This window comes from Stylophora pistillata, chromosome 1, assembly GCF_964205215.1.
Source record: "Stylophora pistillata chromosome 1, jaStyPist1.2, whole genome shotgun sequence".
Classification (NCBI taxonomy): domain Eukaryota; kingdom Metazoa; phylum Cnidaria; class Anthozoa; order Scleractinia; family Pocilloporidae; genus Stylophora; species Stylophora pistillata.
The window spans coordinates 13503871-13521974 of record NC_142519.1 but is presented as its reverse complement, the minus strand read 5'-3'; the positions used below and the strand labels follow the sequence as shown (position 1 = coordinate 13521974).

Here is an 18104-nt window from a genome sequence, read left to right as displayed (position 1 = left end):
GCCAATTCACTAAAAATGTTTGGTGGTAGTTCTTTGTTAACCACCAGTGATAAATGGTGTCAGTGGCAGATAAGTAATAACAATGTCATAATGTATTAAAATTTATAAAATCTACCATATCGACATTTACTTGCTGTTTCTTTATTATCTTTTTCCACTGCTTTCCATCAAGTATACCTCAATTGAAAGGCACACCACTTGCTATATATTTTCCTTCAACCTGCTCACTCAGTATTTTTTTAATCCACTACGTAATTAAATCAGTAAATGTTTAGGGTGAGACAACTCTGATGGAGCACCCACAGAGAATCACTCAATGTATTTCCGTATGAAAGAGGCCGTGACTTAAATTTTAGCTGTTGATTTCTATAATTTACAAAACAAAAAAACAATAAACACAACCACTCACAAAATTTCCAAGGACTTTAAGTTCTTGAATATTCTCGGATGAAGGCTGCTGAGTTTGTTGTTGTAGATGTACCCGTAATTTGATGACAAAATGCAAGCAGCGCTCTTTAATATCTGTCATTAAGCTGAGTAAAAGAAAGCTAGTTTCTTACTCAGTTGGTGTCATGAACCATGTGCAATCTGAGTTTAAGACTTAAAGTATAAGTAGCATGACAAATGCAGCCTATAAGCAGCACATTCGGAACTTAGAAAAGAATCCCTAGTACCGCTAAGGACTTCCCACAGATAACCTTGATTTGTCAATAATTTCAATTCACCTTTTTTCAAAGATTTACTTTCGTTAAAACCCACTTTTTTTAATTCGACTAGGTTTTCCGATCACTGGGCATTATTCATATCTTTTCTGCATTTTCAAATACATCAGAGTTGACCTCTTAATCAGATTCCCAGCTTAAGATAGTGCAAATTTATTGTTCAAATTGGAGAAGATGAGTTATCATCCCTACCATTAAGAGAGCGCACATGACTCCAGGAAAGTAAGTGTAACTGTAATTACATGATACTATAAATCATGACTTTGCTAGGTTTTCAATACATTACGCCTGTTTGTATTCTCCGATATAACGTGTGCAATATTTAAGCAGTGCGTCTGCGAATTCTAGCGAAAAATTGATCATTGCAGATAGAGAAAGTTTTCGATAATTCAGTGTTTATTGTCTTTATTAAGTAACAGTCTGTAAGGTGTGGTACCTAATGTAGGCCGTTTCTTCTCCAAACTCTCTCTTTACTTTATTTATTAAGTAACAGTCTTTAAGGAGCGCTACCTACTGTAGGCCCTTTCTTCTCCAAACTCTCTCTTTACTTTATTTATTAAGTAACAGTTTTTAAGGAGCGCTACCTACTGTAGGCTCTTTCTTCTCCAAACTCTCCCTTTACTTTATTTATTAAGTAACAGTCTTTGAGGAGCGGCACCTACTGTAAGCCCTTTCTTCTTCAAACTCTCTCTTAATCTTTATTATTAAGTTACAGTCTCTAAAGGCTTTTTTTTCTCTGTAGACTTCTTTTTTAAGTGTATATAGTCGTAAAGTGTATATAGTGTATATAAGTGTATATAGTGTAAGTGTATGTAGTGTAAGTGTATGTAGTGTATAAGTAAAGTGTAAATAGTGTATATAAGTGTATATAGTCGTAAAGAAATTCACGTAGTGAGAATCGCCGAAGCTGTCTTCAAACGAATTTACACAAGAGGCATCTTTTTGCCTCCATACTCTGTATGTATTGTGTGCTTCGCCGAATATTCAGTTCATTATGAATAATTGTTATGTTGAACGCGCGCGCTGATTATGTTTAATGCTGCGCGTGCGCTTCTTTCAAATATATATATCGCACCACTTATCACGATGTTTGTTGCGTACAAAGTTTCAATAAAGACGCGTAATCTATGTGCTAAGTAAATTGTAAGGCTCAACTAGTTTCACTCTTACACTGGTTTCTGCGGTAAAATGATGAGACCATTTAAACCACGGAAAACCATCTTTGTAATCCATTAGAATCAGATCATTGTTGGGAGTAATTATTACACTCTGAGTTCCAGGTTGGGCAAGAAACAATGAAATGTACTTTTCAATAGCAACGTGGCCTACAACCACTTCTCCAAATTCATTAAATTCTAGACTAATTAGTTTCAGTAATTCTTGGCGGGTGTCATTCAGATTACCAAAAATCTCATCTTTACTTAAAATTAGATTGATGCCAATAACCACTTCCAATTTTTCCCCAATTGTTTCTTAGTGCATCTTGTGTTTCCTTTTGTCCAATCGCAAGGGACCCGACAATTCCACAAGAATATTCCAAAAATGCCAAGTGTTGTGTTTTTAAAAACACAAGGCATAACAACATGAAAAAAAGAACCATAGACCACTTTCATAAATGGCTGCCGGATTCATATTCTTTTGTTTAAATTTAAATTTGCCCTTCTGACTTCGTTCTCCAGTACAAAATTCAAAAGAATACATTATCTCAAGCGAGGCCAGAAGGGCTTATTTAAATTTAAACAAAAGAATATAATCCGGCAGCCATTTATGAAAGTGGTCTATTGTCAATTTCAAGGAGTCAGTTGCAAGAATTAGGTTTGTTCTTTTGAACTATTTCAGTAAACACGTGCCTCTGGTTATAGAAACCAGTGCTTGGTGAGGGCTCTGGATATAACAGTGCTTAAAGTTCTGGGTAGTGCAGGAAAAGTTCATCTCTGAGCTTGCATAATTTGCTGTGAAAATCATGATTTCCATCAGTTCCTTGCAGTAAAAAGTCCACAGGTGACACAATTTTTGCAATCTTTGGCAAAACTAAATCCACAAGTTCTTCATCGTTCAGACAGTTCAGCAGTTCACTGACCCTTTGCTTCCTGGATTAAGGATACTCTCGTCGTCTAGAAATTTTTCTGCGCATTGTCTTAATGAAACCCGTTTCCGAGAGGTTGACAAGCCATCCAGTTTGTGCTCCGGATAAAGACGAAGATGTTTGTTTAAATTCTTTTTGTTTTTCTCAAATTTTGCACAGTTTTGAAATGGACAATGAAGTCGAATTACTGACTCGGCATGAAGCACATTTTCCTTTGCTCGATAAGACATCCAAACAAAAAATAAAAATCACAATAAAAACAATTAGCCGGTTAAAGAAACAATACATATTTAAAAGTACTTAAAATGCTGAATATCGCCGCGTCGAAAAGCCCGCGATAATGGAACTGACTTCGAGAGAGCAACGAAGGCTCTATCAAAACTTCTTTAAAATTAGCACATATAAAAAAATAAAATCAACACAAACACACCATTCCCAGAGACAAGGCAGCTTTAATACGAATAACATTTACTGTTGATAAAGCGAATGCCCGATCCAGTACATATGTAAGCAGAAGTAAGAAATAAAAAAGCAAACTTCATACAATGCATGAGTATATCGAGCTTACGTTTGGATTGTCTGCAATGTTCATCGCGAAATGCTGTCAAAGCATTTAATCACGCAGACAAGGAGTTTCTCACGGCAGTAGCTGCATTGTTAAGACTGCCGATGACAAGTCTTCTCACTTGTCAAAGTGCGAAAGTAGTTAGCTACATCGAACTCGCATCACCCCGACCGGCCCCCATGAAAACAGATTGAATTGGTGCGCGCGTTGGTTGATGGGATATGGCATTAAAATTTCTTTCCCCGGGCCCCCGCAATGACGTCACAGATCACCTGGTAGAGAAGTGCTCATTAACGATCTTCGCTTTCTTGTAATCAGATGTTTCGATTTCCCCGTCTGATGACCTAATTCCAAGTATAGGCTACGCGGCACAGAACTGTAAGCAGCTTTTTAGACCAACTTCCAGTATGACTTGCAATCTTTTACTTCGTCAAAAAGATCGATGTAGAACTTGCATTTAGCAACTCTTACATCACGCGTAACCCTATTTCTTAATGAGCGATACTTAGCCCACAGTTCTTGATTTTTGGATTGTTTTGCTTTAAGAAGAGTGTTAAAAATCTACATTGCGGCGTTGAATCCAGAGTTTCCCGAGTATGACTTGAAATCTATCAAAGAATAGAGAATCTGAGGGTGGTCTATAAACAGTTCCTACAATGAAAACGGACGAGTTTACCAGAATTTTAAGCCATATAGCCTCAGTGTCCTTCGATTCCAAGGAGCTTAGCCTTGTTGAGCATTTATGATTGGCGATGTAGAATAAACATCCACCGCCGATGGTGTTAGCGTCTCTGTCCCTTCGGATAATCTTGTAGTTATCAATCTCGAGTTGTCGATTGGAAATTTTCCGATCCAAGTGAGTTTCAGTAATCGCAAGAATGTCAAAACGGCAGCCGTGTGCAGCAATATTTTTATCTCGTCCACCTTATTCCTAAGGCTGCGGATATAGATGTGTGCTACACTCATGTTTAATCCCTGGTGAACAGACCTTGCGAGGTCCTGCAGACAATAGCCGTTTGGTCAATCACGCCTTGCCATCCGGGGTTGGTTTCAACATCGCCCGAAAGAAGGAAAAGCTGCTTGGTCGCCATCGTATAGCGTAATATGAAATTCGGCTATTAGAGAATTTACGCTTGCACTTGCTATTGTTTAAGATGGCAAAATGATGGAACAATGAATTAGCAGGTTTAAACAATGTAGGTTTAAACAATGCAGGGCACATTACCATATCATCTACCAAGATGCAAATTTCAATCTCAACGTTTCTCAAGCACCAGTGACGAGAGCAGAGTTCTTCTAAATTATTAAAACCGCTTTCCTTTCCAGAGTCCGGCTTGCACAAAATGATTGTAGGGTCAGTCACCGATAAGTTAAGTGTGTTGCCAGACGAGCATTCATCACATCGTCTACCAAAATGCAGGTTTCAATCACAACGTATCTCATACACCAGCAGTGAAGAGAGCTAAGTTCTTAAAAATTATTAAAACCATTTTCCCTTCCAGAACTCAGCTTGCCCTAAATGATTGTGGGTTTAGTTACCAATAAGTTAGGTGTGTTGCAAGACGAGTATTCATCCACAGTCAGCCAGCCATAGCAAAAACACGGAGGCCAATATTGCGTGGCAGACCGCCATGATTACACCTGCCTGTATGCAGGTTCAGTAAGCAGTGACAACAGCAGTTCAGTAAGCAGTAAGCAGTGCAGTAAGGAGTGCCAAAAAAACCTAGCTCTCTTTGTGTGATATAGTGTAACGATTGCAAGCTGAGTTTGAAAACTCAACGCTCTAGTAGCATGACAAATGCAGTTTACAAGCACCACATTTCAACTTAGAAGTAAAGTAAAGTCATCACCCTTTTTTATCTGTTACGAGAACCACCATGCCATTGGGGATTTTTCAGAGTTGTTGTATTCTAGAATATATTTGTTTCCTTTTTATCACCCATTAGAATAAGGTGCATTGCGCAGTGAATACTCTGTGTATTTGCACCCTGTTTACAACGTCAAGCCTCCACCACCTTTCTGCTAATCGTGCGAATCTAATGTGGCCAAAGTAAAAGGATTTTAGACGAAGGACCTCCTCCAGTGGTATACAGCCTTCATATTTTCCTGATTTTTCTTTATTATTTCATTGAATCCCTATTCTATTTGAATAAACTGTTCAGCAATATATGAATATCCTAACCAATTACTAAGTATCCTTCATTCAGAGTTTTCTTTAGAGAGGAGATAAGATACGACCACCTTTTCGAGTTAGATGGAGGCTTTTTATCTTTTTATGAGCACACGCTTGTCTCATCGAATTATTTTGAAGCCATGATGATCTTAATCGCTTTATTAGTTTCTCGGCCTCGGATATTGCACTTCTAGTGTTTATACTGGTTAGCTGAACTCACTCAGGTGTTGCTGGCTGAATTTAATATCTCAATTCAGCATTTCCCTCGCTAAGTTTCAAAAGACAAAACACTTGTCCAAACTGTGTACAATTTCCAGTACTCGAAGAGTAAAGAAGAGTTGTGTTCGAGATACTACAATGATCTCTGTTAGGGTTCGAACCCCAACCTCTCGATCGCATGTCCAACGCGCCAGACACCGGCTATAGTAATGATAAGGCCACAATATATCGTGTAAATATTTGTTGATTTTCCCCTTTTATATTGCATAATTATAAAAATGCCTACCAACTGTTTACAATTATTATCAATAAAGAGCTGTCAGGCAATTACTCAAAACTCAGCGCGAGCAAACCTTCACATTCCATAAAGGGAGGGGCAGCGCCATCCCCTCCCGCTTACATGTACGATTAGTGCACATTAGATATCATGATACATGGCAGTTTTTATTCTTTCCGTTAGTCGAACGTGATACGTTATACTGTAAAATCTTCTCAGTGTATTGGCCCTTTAGTTGCAACCCACGATTAGTTACGGCTCTTGAACGTCTCTGCCAACCTCTGTACCAGCTGAGTGAACCGTAAAATGTTCCAAGTGCAAACAAGATAAAGCCATAAGGTTTACCATGCATAACTTCATTAGACGGTTTCCCAATTAATCAAGTTTCATGTTATTGTTGTAAAAAATAATAATGAAAAAGATGCAGAAAGAGAACAAAAAGTCTTAAACAAACACTTTACCCAACCAATCAGGGTTTTGAAAAAAGGAACTTTCCTAATTGTGGAAACAGCCCGCAATTTTGTCCCAGAAAGGTGAAATATATATCGCACTACGTATCGCGATGTTTGTCGCGTTCAACGTTTCATTAAAGACGCGTAATCTTTTTTTTCCAGGCGTTCAGTTCAGTTTCAACCAAGTTAACCAGTTACTGTAACTACTAATCATGTATTTGCCACAATGTTACGGAGGCATTCAAGAAGTAACTTTTAAGTTAATTTCCAGAGTTTAATTTCAGTTTGTTTTGAACCCTTTTAGGGCTTGGTATTTTAGATGGAAAAAAAAAAGTGTTAAAAAAAAAACACTATGAATAAATACATTAAAAATCAAGAAATTATGCCAAAATTGTTTACACTACTTAGTTTTTCAATCACTGTGGGTCATTTGTATCGTTATGCTGCTTAGATTACAGTGGTAACTTCTAAAGCTGTATTTAATGAAGAGTGATTATTTTCCCAGCTGTAGGTGCGAGTTACATGTGCGTAACATTTGGTTCTCAACAAGATAGAAATATTTAGCAAAGCAGGAAATAAATTTCTATAAAAAATGAAAGGGATCTCGCGCCTTCATTGTGCCTTCACGTTTCCCGGAACCATGGTTGAAGGAGTCAGATTTGAAAATTTAGTTATTAGCCCTTACAAGGCACGAAACGTGCTAGATAAGAGGGCAACCAAAAAATTTTGCATTGCAAGTTTTTTCGAAACCAGGCCCCGTAATCTTTACATTACGAGCGGCACAGGAGCACGAGGAGAGATAGATGGATAGATAGACAGTAATCACTCTTTTATTCCCCACTTTGCTCCTGTGCTGCCCTCATATCTTAAGAAGACAATGTGGAATAAGCCATTGAGACCTCTAAAAAAAATTGTCAATATTCAAAGGTGTGTGCACACTGTTAATTGCGAGAGGTAACATTCCCAAGGTGCTGTGAAATAACTTTTTACTCGGCTGTTGCTACTAAAAGCCTCATCCATCAGTGTAGTATGCAACAGAAATTCTCAGCAAACACAAGCAGATAAGTCCTGGATAAATAGTTGGGGAGGGGGAGGGAGTGGGGATGGCGTTGTGTGTTCTTATCGCAACAGTTACACATGGTCTTCATTGTAGTAACCTAGATCTAAATCGAGACATTTGCGATCTCCATGTTACTACTTTGACAAAATTAAGTTGGGCTTAAAAATCTCAGTATTGAACATTTTACATAGCTTAGCCAACGTACACTCGCCAATTTAATTATGTAAGTTCTTCACCATTTTCTTTCCAATGATCGTTTCTTATTCGCTTTTCCATACTCCGGATGCATTGTGAAGTCACTGCACCCGAATACGAGGACAGAAAACAAATGCTAAAAACGAAGTATGGTGGTACTCGCCGGCGTCTGTGAGCATACTTGGATCTACTAGAACAGGCGCCGTTAACAAGAAGCAACGCTGTCCACGCGCTAGAGAAGTTCGCTGACCCTCTTGGAATCGCAGTGATAAAGTTACAGGCTGAAAAAAAGACGGCGAGTTAGGAGATGGAACTCTTCACAGCTTGCGGGTTAAAAAGCTGCCCGATCATAGACTAAAGAACTTCAGTCGCTGGTTAAATGAACGCGCCAGACAAAGATCAGTCATAGCTTTCATAGAATGGTTGAAAGACGAACATAGATTCAGAATATAAGAAGCGGAACTGGTAAACGGGATTGAGTCAAACTGTCGAGCACGTTGGACTACCGAGAGTATCTAGATACCACGAACAGAACACGATGCGAAATTTGCATGCTGTTGCAATGGGGAAAGTGGCGCGTAGTACGAAGCGTCCATGTTCTATCTGTTACAGACTCGATCACGGGGTATGTGATTGCAAGGAGTTTTACAACAGAGGAGTGGATGACCACTGGAAGATCGAGAAAGAAAGAAAGCTGTGTTTTGGTTGCGTAGCCTCTGATCATAAGGGGAAAGACTGCCAAAGGCCTGCAAGGGTGGAATACATGGTTGCTCTAAAAATCACCACAACCTTCTTCACGGAGGTGAAGTTTTTGTCAGAGACCGGACCGATGACAAAGTTGCCTTATGTTGATGATTGCAAACGCCCAGATTTTCCATGGGAGGGAGCGCCCGCTGTGATCCTGACCAGCTGTAATGTAAAAACACTGACTGAATCTTATTCTTCACGAACTGTCCCTGTGTGGATGAAGGTCAATGGTAGAAAAAAATACAAGTAAACGGCATTATAGACGACACATCGAGCGAAACTTTCCTAAACGAAGAGCTTGCTGGGATACTGGGACAAGCCATAAAGTATTGGTAAAAGCTGCTTCGAAAGCCACTTACGCCGTTGAAGGGAAACGAGATGTAAACGATGAGAAGCTGATCACTGTGTTCTCTGGTCTGGAGTCCTTTTTAGCTTCCCGTCCGTCTACTTATCCACGAGACGATGTTCCATTGACATCTAATTTCTTGCACGAACAAATGGGGGAAGAGTTGCTGAGTCCGTTGAAACTACTAATTTGCATCAGTATTATGTCGCGAGTGTGGAGGAGATGGCTCATGGAGTTCGTTTGAGCCCTTACTTAGAAGCCGACCGAATTGGACCTCAGAATGCCGAGACCTACAAGTTGAGGATGCAGATCTTTTGATTCAGCCCAATACTCCAAGATGACGTTTGCCATAAGGAAGGATTGTTGAAATGCATCCTGGACGAGATGGCCACACCCGTGTAGCTAAAGTTGCGTGTGGTGCCTAGACTTTTTTGAGACTAATAACAAACTGGTTCAGCTTAGAAATAATTGTCAATTACTTCTTAAGAAACCCACCAAGACTACCTCCCTGTGTGGGGGGTGGGAAATGTTACAGAAACACTCACTGAGCTTGTGTGCGTCCTTTGAAAATTCGTAATTTCTAAAAAATTTCGTCGCCAAGTCATGCGGACGATTTTCGCGTGTGTAAGTTGTAGGGAGCTAAGAGTTGTGATTTTTTCTTGAATCGCAATTTTTTATCATGTTATCATGTTATAGTTTTATTTTTCACTCAATTAAACATGCCGTTCTTAAGAGATTTCCGTTTCCGCTCCCAAACAGATCTATTGCTCCAGGGTTGCACAAATTTTGAAATGCTGAAACTTTAGATATTGAGCTTATGCGCGCGCTTTGTAATTTCGTAAATTTCGTAAGCAAGTCAAGCGGCCGATTTTCTTGGGAACCCAGATTTCAATTCTCAGTTGTACGGGAGTTACAGTTCTTACTCCTCCCTGATTCAGCTTTCTGTGACAGGGTTACACGATCAGTCTTCTCACGTGATTTCGTCTTGTTAAAAGAATAGGGTAACGCGCTGCGATGTCCAGTGGAGCGTTCCCCAGACTGCCTTTGCACCTCAGAATGTTACCATCTTGGCTGACCAAACCGAGTAGTTGCTTTAGATTCTCAAAATTCTTTTCATGCTTCATAGGCTCATGTATTTCGCGAATCCATAAGCTCTTTGCTTCACTCATCTCCTCTACCGTCAGGGTTGGTTTTTTGTTATGCAGTTCTCTTCTCCGGTTTCTCGCTACCTTTAAACTTCTGATAAACTTTAGGATGAGAGCGGTGACTCTGAATAGTTTCGTCGCATTGCTGAACTGTTTGAAGTCAATTGCTTCACTCAACTTTATGGTCTTGATACGCATAGGCTCTTTGGTCAGAATAACTGTAATTGTAACTGCATGTGCCACATTCTCTGAGTTACAGGTTCTCTTTCTTTAAATTCTCTGAAACATTCTTCTGTAAGCTCTTCGCCACTGACTGCAGTTCCATTCGCTATCTTTAATTTCACGGCCCACGAAAAGGCGGACATCATCGGAAATTTTGGTCATAACTACGGGCTGAACCACTTCCACTTTCTTCTTTATCTTTCCGAGACAACACACTCTCTATTTCGATAGATAGATAGTTTATCTATATAACTTTACAACCCAAAAGATGAATTACGTCATATTTACATGGTAAAAAAATATGTACAAATCCCTACATAATTAAGGGGATTAAAACTATATCTACAAACTATTAAAGTATAGAATCAGAAATCTTGCATCTTAAACGATGAAACTTTTACGAAATCTCAGTCTTGAAAACCGGGTTCAACATGCGTGACTTCTTGAGGTTATAACACTTGGTATTTTGTGGGGGGAGTAAATTCTTAAGCTTACTGTCTTTGTTTTCCAAAATGTTCTTAAAAAGTTTGTCCGTCATGGCTTGTCTTCTGCCTGACAGAGTTACAAGTCCTGCCTTAACCAGCGCTTCGTCATAAGGAAAACATGGAAAAATAATACGCATCGTCCTCCTTTGCACTGCCTCTAACTCACGAGAAAGATACACGGGTAGACTATCATGACAGACTGGGCAGGCATATTCAGTAATAGGGCAAATGCAGCTACGACAGAATTGCACTAATTCCTCAGAACCTAGACCTCAGCGCTTTAACTGAGAGAGACAGAACAAGCGTTTCCTAGCCTTCTTAACAGCTTCGGAAATATTATGGTACCATTTTAAGTCGCTCGAAACATTTACACCAAGGATCTTAGCATACGAAACAACATCAATTTGCTTGTCATTAATAAGAATAGGACAGAGATCGAGAGTCTCCTTTGTACTTTGGGGGACCTCCACCGGTACATCACGCCACTCGGAAAAACAATTTTGACCAAGTTCCACTCGCAGCTTTCGACAACCCAGGAAGTCAGTTGAGTTCAGGTACTCTTACAATCTTGATGTTGTACTGGAAGCTGTACTCCTTGATGGTATCAATCGCCTTCCCTACCTCATCAACCTTTGCACTCACTTGGGAAAGACGAGCACTTAACCGCCTGAGCTCTGCTTCTGCTCTAGTTTGGACTGGCTGAAAATCTGTTTGCTCAGTTGTGGGAGATCGTTGGTCTCTCTCAGCCTGTGCTCCTGCTCATGTTGACTCGTCGCCATCTTTGTTAGCTAACTGCGATTTGAGATTCCTGATCTCTTCAGCGAGATCATAAAATTTGAGCTTTAGGCTCCGGATTATTCTTCTTTAACGATGAATTAGAGTCAGTCGGCATGTTTATGATTGAAAATTTGACAATTATTGAAGAAAATAGTACACAATACACGAAGAAAGTGTTGAAAAAGTTGAAGCTAGGACGGAGCTGCAAACCATGCGTCCATCTTGGTCGCTCACCGCTGACCATATTGTCAAACGTGTTTTTTGTTTTGCTAGATCTTAATTGAACATTTATGAAATTTTTAGGAAGAAAATCATTTTGCAAAGAGCCAATATCTAAAAGGAACGTACTTTTTTCCATTAGATCTGAGCTAGCCTTTCCTACTGTAACAGTGTTTTAGAAAAGTGTACTAGGTATTAAGTCGTAATCAACTTGAGAGTTAGAAGAATCTTGAATTTTCTTCTCACACTTTTACCAGAACGTTTTCCAAAGTTAATGTACCTCAAACAAAGAACAACACAAAAGAGCATAAAATTGTAAACAAATTCACGTGGTGAAAATCGCCGAAGCTGCTTTAAACGAATCTACCCAAGATGCATCCTTCATCATCTTTAATAGTAACATCCCCGTGAGGTTTTTCAGGAACTATTTACAAACTTTTTACAATTTATAAAAACATAAATAACGATAAAACTCATGGTCAGAATTTATGATAGTATTCCACCAAGTTCTAGAGCTTATAAAGGAAATGTCTGCCTCAATAGTGTGTCTTGCAGAGCGCGCTTGAAAGATGCCAATGAGGCATTTTGCCTAAGTTCTTTATGCAAGTTATTCCAGATGTTGGCCCCTCTATAGGAAAAAGTGCGCTGGCCAGTAGCTGTTCTGTATAGCGGAATCTGCAAAGAGTTCCGCGTACGAGTGTTACGAGTATGTATATTTGATCGCTTGGTAAACTTACTCGTTAAGTATCGAGGCGCAAGACCGTTTTGACATTTAAAGGTCCGAACGGAGTCTCTATAAAATAATTGTTCTTTAACAGGAAGCCAATTTAGCTCACGAAGCAAAGGTGTTACATGGTCGAACTTCCTAGAGTTTGTTACGATCTTACTGGCAAAATTTTGAATAGATTGTAATCTGTTTATATTCTGGAGTGTGGTATTTGACCATACATATGAGCAATAAAGCATCGTACTAAAAACTAGCGACGTTATTAACAACTCTAATGTTGTTTTGTTGAAGCTCCTTTTGACTCTATTAATTTGACAAAGCTTTCCGAAACAAGATGACACTACACGTGAAATGTGGTGATCGTAGGTCAGATGGGGGTCAAGGAAGATTCCCAAGTCCTTAGCAGAGTCTACTGGCTTCAGTGTTTTACCCAAGAATACCACACTAGGATCTTCCGGTAACCTGCTTAAAATCTGTCTAGTTCTAAGGAAAAGGCCTTTGGTTTTATCGGGGTTGATAAGTAGATAGTTCTCACAACACTGAGCTTGTTCGAGCTTTTCAATGGCAGCATCAAGCTCAACGAGCAGAAATGACATGAATATTTTTGAGTCATCCACGATTCCAAATTGCAGAAAGTCGGTGCCGTGGGTAAATCACTGAGATAAATGCAGAACAACAATGGTGATAGGATTGCGCCTTGAGGGACTCCGTGAGTTATAGGTAGAGTGTCGGAGTAGGCTGAGCCAATTCTCACGTATTGCCTGCGAACAGTTAAATAGCTCTTCAACCATTTGACAGTAGAGTGCGGTGAGGCTCCTATGGTGAAAAGTTTGTGGAGCAGTCTTGCATGATCTATACTGTCAAAGGCTCTGGAAAGATCTAATAGTACTAGTGCTGTTATCAGCTTTTTATCCATTGCTTCGGGTATGTTATCCGCAAGCAGGATGTTTAAGGTCTCTGTAGAATGAGCATTTTTATTGCCGCTTTGGTGTGTGGTGAGGTGATAGTTCTTTGTGAGATAGGCGCTGAACTGATTCAAGACAATCCTTTCAAGGACACGTACAATCCTTTCAACACGTACAATCTTAGTTATCTTTCTAAGGGAAAACGCCTTTCAAACCGACGGAATTGGCCTGAGGTAAATAGTCGTACATATATTGCATTGTGAGCTGTCGTTCAGACGACTAACCCAGAGAATTTCAGTAAGGCAAAGCACCTCTCTATGAAAAAGGCCTCTTACGTTTTGTAAGACTCGTGACCATGATTTCGAAAAGAAGGAAAATTCTGCAGGCCCAAATATCGAGGCTACAAGACGGTGATAACTGTGATAAATCAGTTGCAGATCAGTAATAACAAAGTCATAGAATATTGAAGTTTATTGAAATTTATCAAATCGACCATATCGACATTTACTCGAGATTTGTTTATTAACTTTTTCCGCTGCTTTCCATCAAGTATATTTGCCTTGACGGCAACATTTCACCTAAGTTGAAAAGCACACTACTTGCTATATCGTTTCCTTCAACCTGCTCACTCAGTATTTTCTAATCCACTACGTAATTACATCAGTAAATGTCTCTGGTGAAACAACTCTGTTGGAGCACCTACAGAGAATCAGTCAATGTATTTCCGTATGAAAGAGGCCGTGACTTAAATTTTAGCTGTTGATTTCTATAATTTATAATTTAGATAGTCTGGTCATCTCTAATTTAAGCATTCAGTGCTTCATTTATTTATCACACAGTCACCTGTGCCGCTATCTCGCATAGAGCACAGGTGTGGTGCCAACTTCCAAGGTTAAGAAAGGAAATGAGAGTGTAACAGCGTAGCCTTCTGGTTTTAGTAATTTCTGAAACAGTTATTTTCGTTAAAAGCCATTCAGTTCGTTATGCGAACAGATTGTCCAGACCCGTCCAAGCGTCATTCCCATCTTTTCGAAATTTTCTATTACATCGTTGATTGTATCTTAAGCAGATTCTTTGCCTCAGATTGAACAAAATTAGCGTTGAAATAAAAGAATAGGAATTTTCAACCAAACCGAAAGAGCTCATTGCTCCAGCTAAGATAATGTAACAATAGTTACATGATATTCGGGGATTAAAAATCTTATGCAAGGTTTTCAACACATAACGGCCTGTTTGCATTATCCGTCATAGCATTTAAAAGGTATTTAGGCAGTACGTCTGAGAAATTAAACTCGGGGTTGATGATTGAAGTTCTGGAAAGTTTCTGGTGACTCAAAATTTCTTTTCTTCTCATCACATGAGCCCGTAATGGATCCTCTTCAAAACATGCCTGAGCTGCACGATGGTTGATTTGGCAATGTACTGCTATGACAATCACGGGTTCCACCTTGAGATAGCAATTGTGCGAGTCTAATCACTACTTTACTTTTTGCTATCAATAAACTCGCATATAACTGGAAAAGGGGTTCAATCTCGTTCATCAATCAATCAATCAATCAATCAGATGATATATACTTACAGTCTAGTTAAGCTGGTCAGGTTGTTAAATATTCCCTTTGGCAACACTTGGAGTTGGTTTTCCGAGACAGCTCTAAATTTGAGTTTAAAGCAAACATTGAGATATTCGGGCTGGACCAATTCATATTCTCTTCCTCCCTGACTGGACCACTTTATTCTTACTTGTGATCGACTCTAAAACCCATACGTCTATCCATTCATTACCCGCGGCCGGGTGCAGAGGTACGATCGATTTCCTTGCTAGAACTCACTATTCCAATACTCCTTTCTAGGATTTTTCTTCTTTTTATTAACAGGCTTGAATGCAAAATTATCATCTGTCAGTTTTTAAACGAAATATGGAGACCTATTGGCTTTAAAGTCTGATCTGATCTGCCAACTCGATCATTATGGGGATCAAATGTGTTTATCACGCTAACCCTCCCTTCCCCCTTAGAAAAAGGAAGGAGATGCGTTTTCTCCGTTTTCTTGCAGTAGTCCGGATCTTTTATGATGCCAGTAAACTGACAGAATGTATGGTCTACAGCTAAATCAAATTCTCAACCACCTACTTTGTGAAAAGATCAAAATCTTCAGTAAATTTTTTCCCATTTCTCAAAACAAGACATGGCGAGACCTTTGCGTTGCCCCAGTCATTGGTTTTTTTTCTTAAATGCTGATAAGTCTATTGTCACTAGCTACTTTTCCAGTGAATTTTGAAAAAGGACATGCTACAAAAGAAGGTGAAAAACGCTATCATTTGAAATTTATCCCAGAAATCCTTCCTTAACAAAAATTAATTTCAGTCCTTTTTCCCATGGTTGGACAAGTGAAAAGCGGCTGAAGAACAAGTAACAATAGATATGCGTTATTGATAGACTGTGAGGTCAAGATAGATGGATATTGGCCGACTTCTTTATTTATTTATTTATTTATTTATTTTTTTTTTTTTGCGTTTTTATGGATCGAGACGAAGTAGAGGCCCATAAAAATGCAATATCCAGCCACGTTGACCGTACAAGCTTGGTGAATAAAAGATTTGTTACATAAGTTCAGCCAAATCCCAGCTAAATAATAATCAAAAATACTTTTTTATATAACAAACTTGAGTGAATATTTTACATGAATTAAATTCTGCAATCAAGGGAGGATTTAGATTTGGTCTTGCTCTTGATTTAACGTATCTTGTTTACAACTACATTATCAAAGACGTCAGAGAGTGCTACTCACAAGGTTTCCAGCCGAGTCAGGTCATCAAAAATGTTCGGTGGTACCTCTTTTAACTGATTGCCATGTAATCCCCTGTGATAAATGATGTCGAGGACAGGTTAGTAATAACAGTGACAATGCTGCTCAACCAGTAGTTCCCAATCAACTAAGTGATCATATAAGTACAGACCTACAATGAAAGAGGACTCCAAAGTAACCCGCACAAACAAGATTGCAAATCAGTCACCTTATTTTCTATTAGGGAGCAGTGTCAAAAAACCCGGCTTTCTTTATGCAGTCAGTTCAATCAGAGCTCAAAACTCAACGACGGAGTAGCATTTTAAATGTTATAATCTTCGTAGCCAGTATTTTCTATTGATGACTTACTCGCCATATAAATATAGAATGATGCAAACATTTTTTTCTTCTATGATATGAGCAACTGTAAATGAGTTTGATGAATTTGATCCCATGGTCGGTTTATAGCGAAAACGAAGACCTCCGAAAGCTAAGAGCTATGACCTAAGACCCAAAAGCGATGATCCAAAAACGAAGATAATTCTATGGTGATTATTCTAACATTGTTACTTCTATAAAAAAAAAAATAAAAAATGAAAAAAATTGCTTTTTTTCCAAAAACTCGTACCATTAATAATGGCCTAGTTGGTAAGACCACAAGCTATTACTTATATAACAGGGGTTTTACATAAATTCTTGCAACAGTATTGAAATTGAATCGATTCGAAGTATGGTACATATCAGAGCAAATCATTTTAATCATGTTTAGAGGAGTTTGCTAATCCGATAGGGTGCGTTATTTTAATCATTAGTCATAACCACATTGTATAACTGCAATTCTTAAAAACTGGGTCATTGGATAATGCAGTTCAAGACTTTTTATTGACTTAGCCATTATGGTATATGAGCCAATATGCCATAATCTACAAATATGGTAAGCGAACGCGTCAGATTTAAAATCAAAAGGGAGCTAAAAAATCCGGTTTCTCCTTACAAAATAATAATTTCTTGGGGGCGTTTTTAATAAAAAACGATTATTCCACTCGCGCTTGTTGGAGATGAGATGATTATAGCCAACTCGGCGCTACGCGCCTCGTTGGCTATCTATCATCTCATCTCCAACGCGCGCTCGTGGAATAATTGTTAACTATATGATACAGGATTCAATCAAAGGACATCGGTGTCTGATACTATATTTGTGCAAATGTATTATTAGCCCGGGTTAGAGCTTGATTAAAATTTTCACATAGGAAAGTTAAGTAGCCTTGCAATTATAGCATATTATGAGCAAGACACTAGGTACGTTAACTCTAAGATTAAATTATCTCCAAGGTCGAAGGAACTACTTATTATTAATGCAATACGATGTTTCTCCACCTTGTAACGACTACAATTGAAGAAACTGTTTCTATGAACCAGGCAGCTGCTACAACATGGCAACAAAGCCTTGGGCATGGGCGAAGATCAAATGCCCGTGGGTTGCCCGGTAGGGGGATGTCAAAGCTGCAAGTTGATCGGTGCATAATTACAGTATGACATACTTTTGCAGGGTTACATCAAAATCCCGAAAAGCCCCTTCTCATAAGCACTGAATTATCAAGTTTTTTTATCGTCTGTAGATAAAAAACGAGTACCGCAGAACGTTTTTTAGGAAAGGTGAGCAACGTTGCAGTCGCAGTGAATGATCCAAACTTTTAATTTTTCTCTGTGTTTTAAGCTCGACTTTCTACATCTACATTTATGTTCAGTCGGTAAAATCGTATAGATATCGTACCAACTATTTACAGCTAAAAATAATGTCTACAACTACATACACTGTCTATATGAAAGTAAAGTGAAGAAATAGAAGGTCTAATTATTGTTATTATATCAATAATTTAAAAGCTCAGATTTAAAATGTTGAAGGGTGTTCCAGCTTCCTATAGTTCTGGGGGAAAAAGAATAAAAATAAATGTTCCTGGTAGCTTTCTCTTGAATGTATCTAAAATTGTGGCTCAC

General features: G+C 38.8%; 1 protein-coding gene and 1 pseudogene across 2 annotated transcripts in view; one reads left to right on the top strand and one right to left on the bottom strand.

Moving 5' to 3' along the window:
• Nucleotides 1-18104, top strand: part of LOC148741295 (anoctamin-4-like) — a 223507-nt pseudogene that overhangs the window by 62869 nt on the left and 142534 nt on the right. The gene's annotated exons all lie outside the window — the stretch shown is intronic.
• Nucleotides 13779-18104, bottom strand: part of LOC148741301 (uncharacterized) — a 30424-nt gene continuing 26098 nt past the window's right edge. Inside the window, exons 4-6 of the mRNA XM_088732314.1 lie at nucleotides 16110-16181; nucleotides 14902-14973; nucleotides 13779-14021 (exon numbers count right to left, since the gene is read on the bottom strand). Of these exons, the coding sequence (XP_088588440.1) occupies nucleotides 13970-14021; nucleotides 14902-14973; nucleotides 16110-16181 (196 nt within the window). The 3' untranslated portion in view covers nucleotides 13779-13969. The remainder of the gene's footprint in view (nucleotides 14022-14901; nucleotides 14974-16109; nucleotides 16182-18104) is intronic.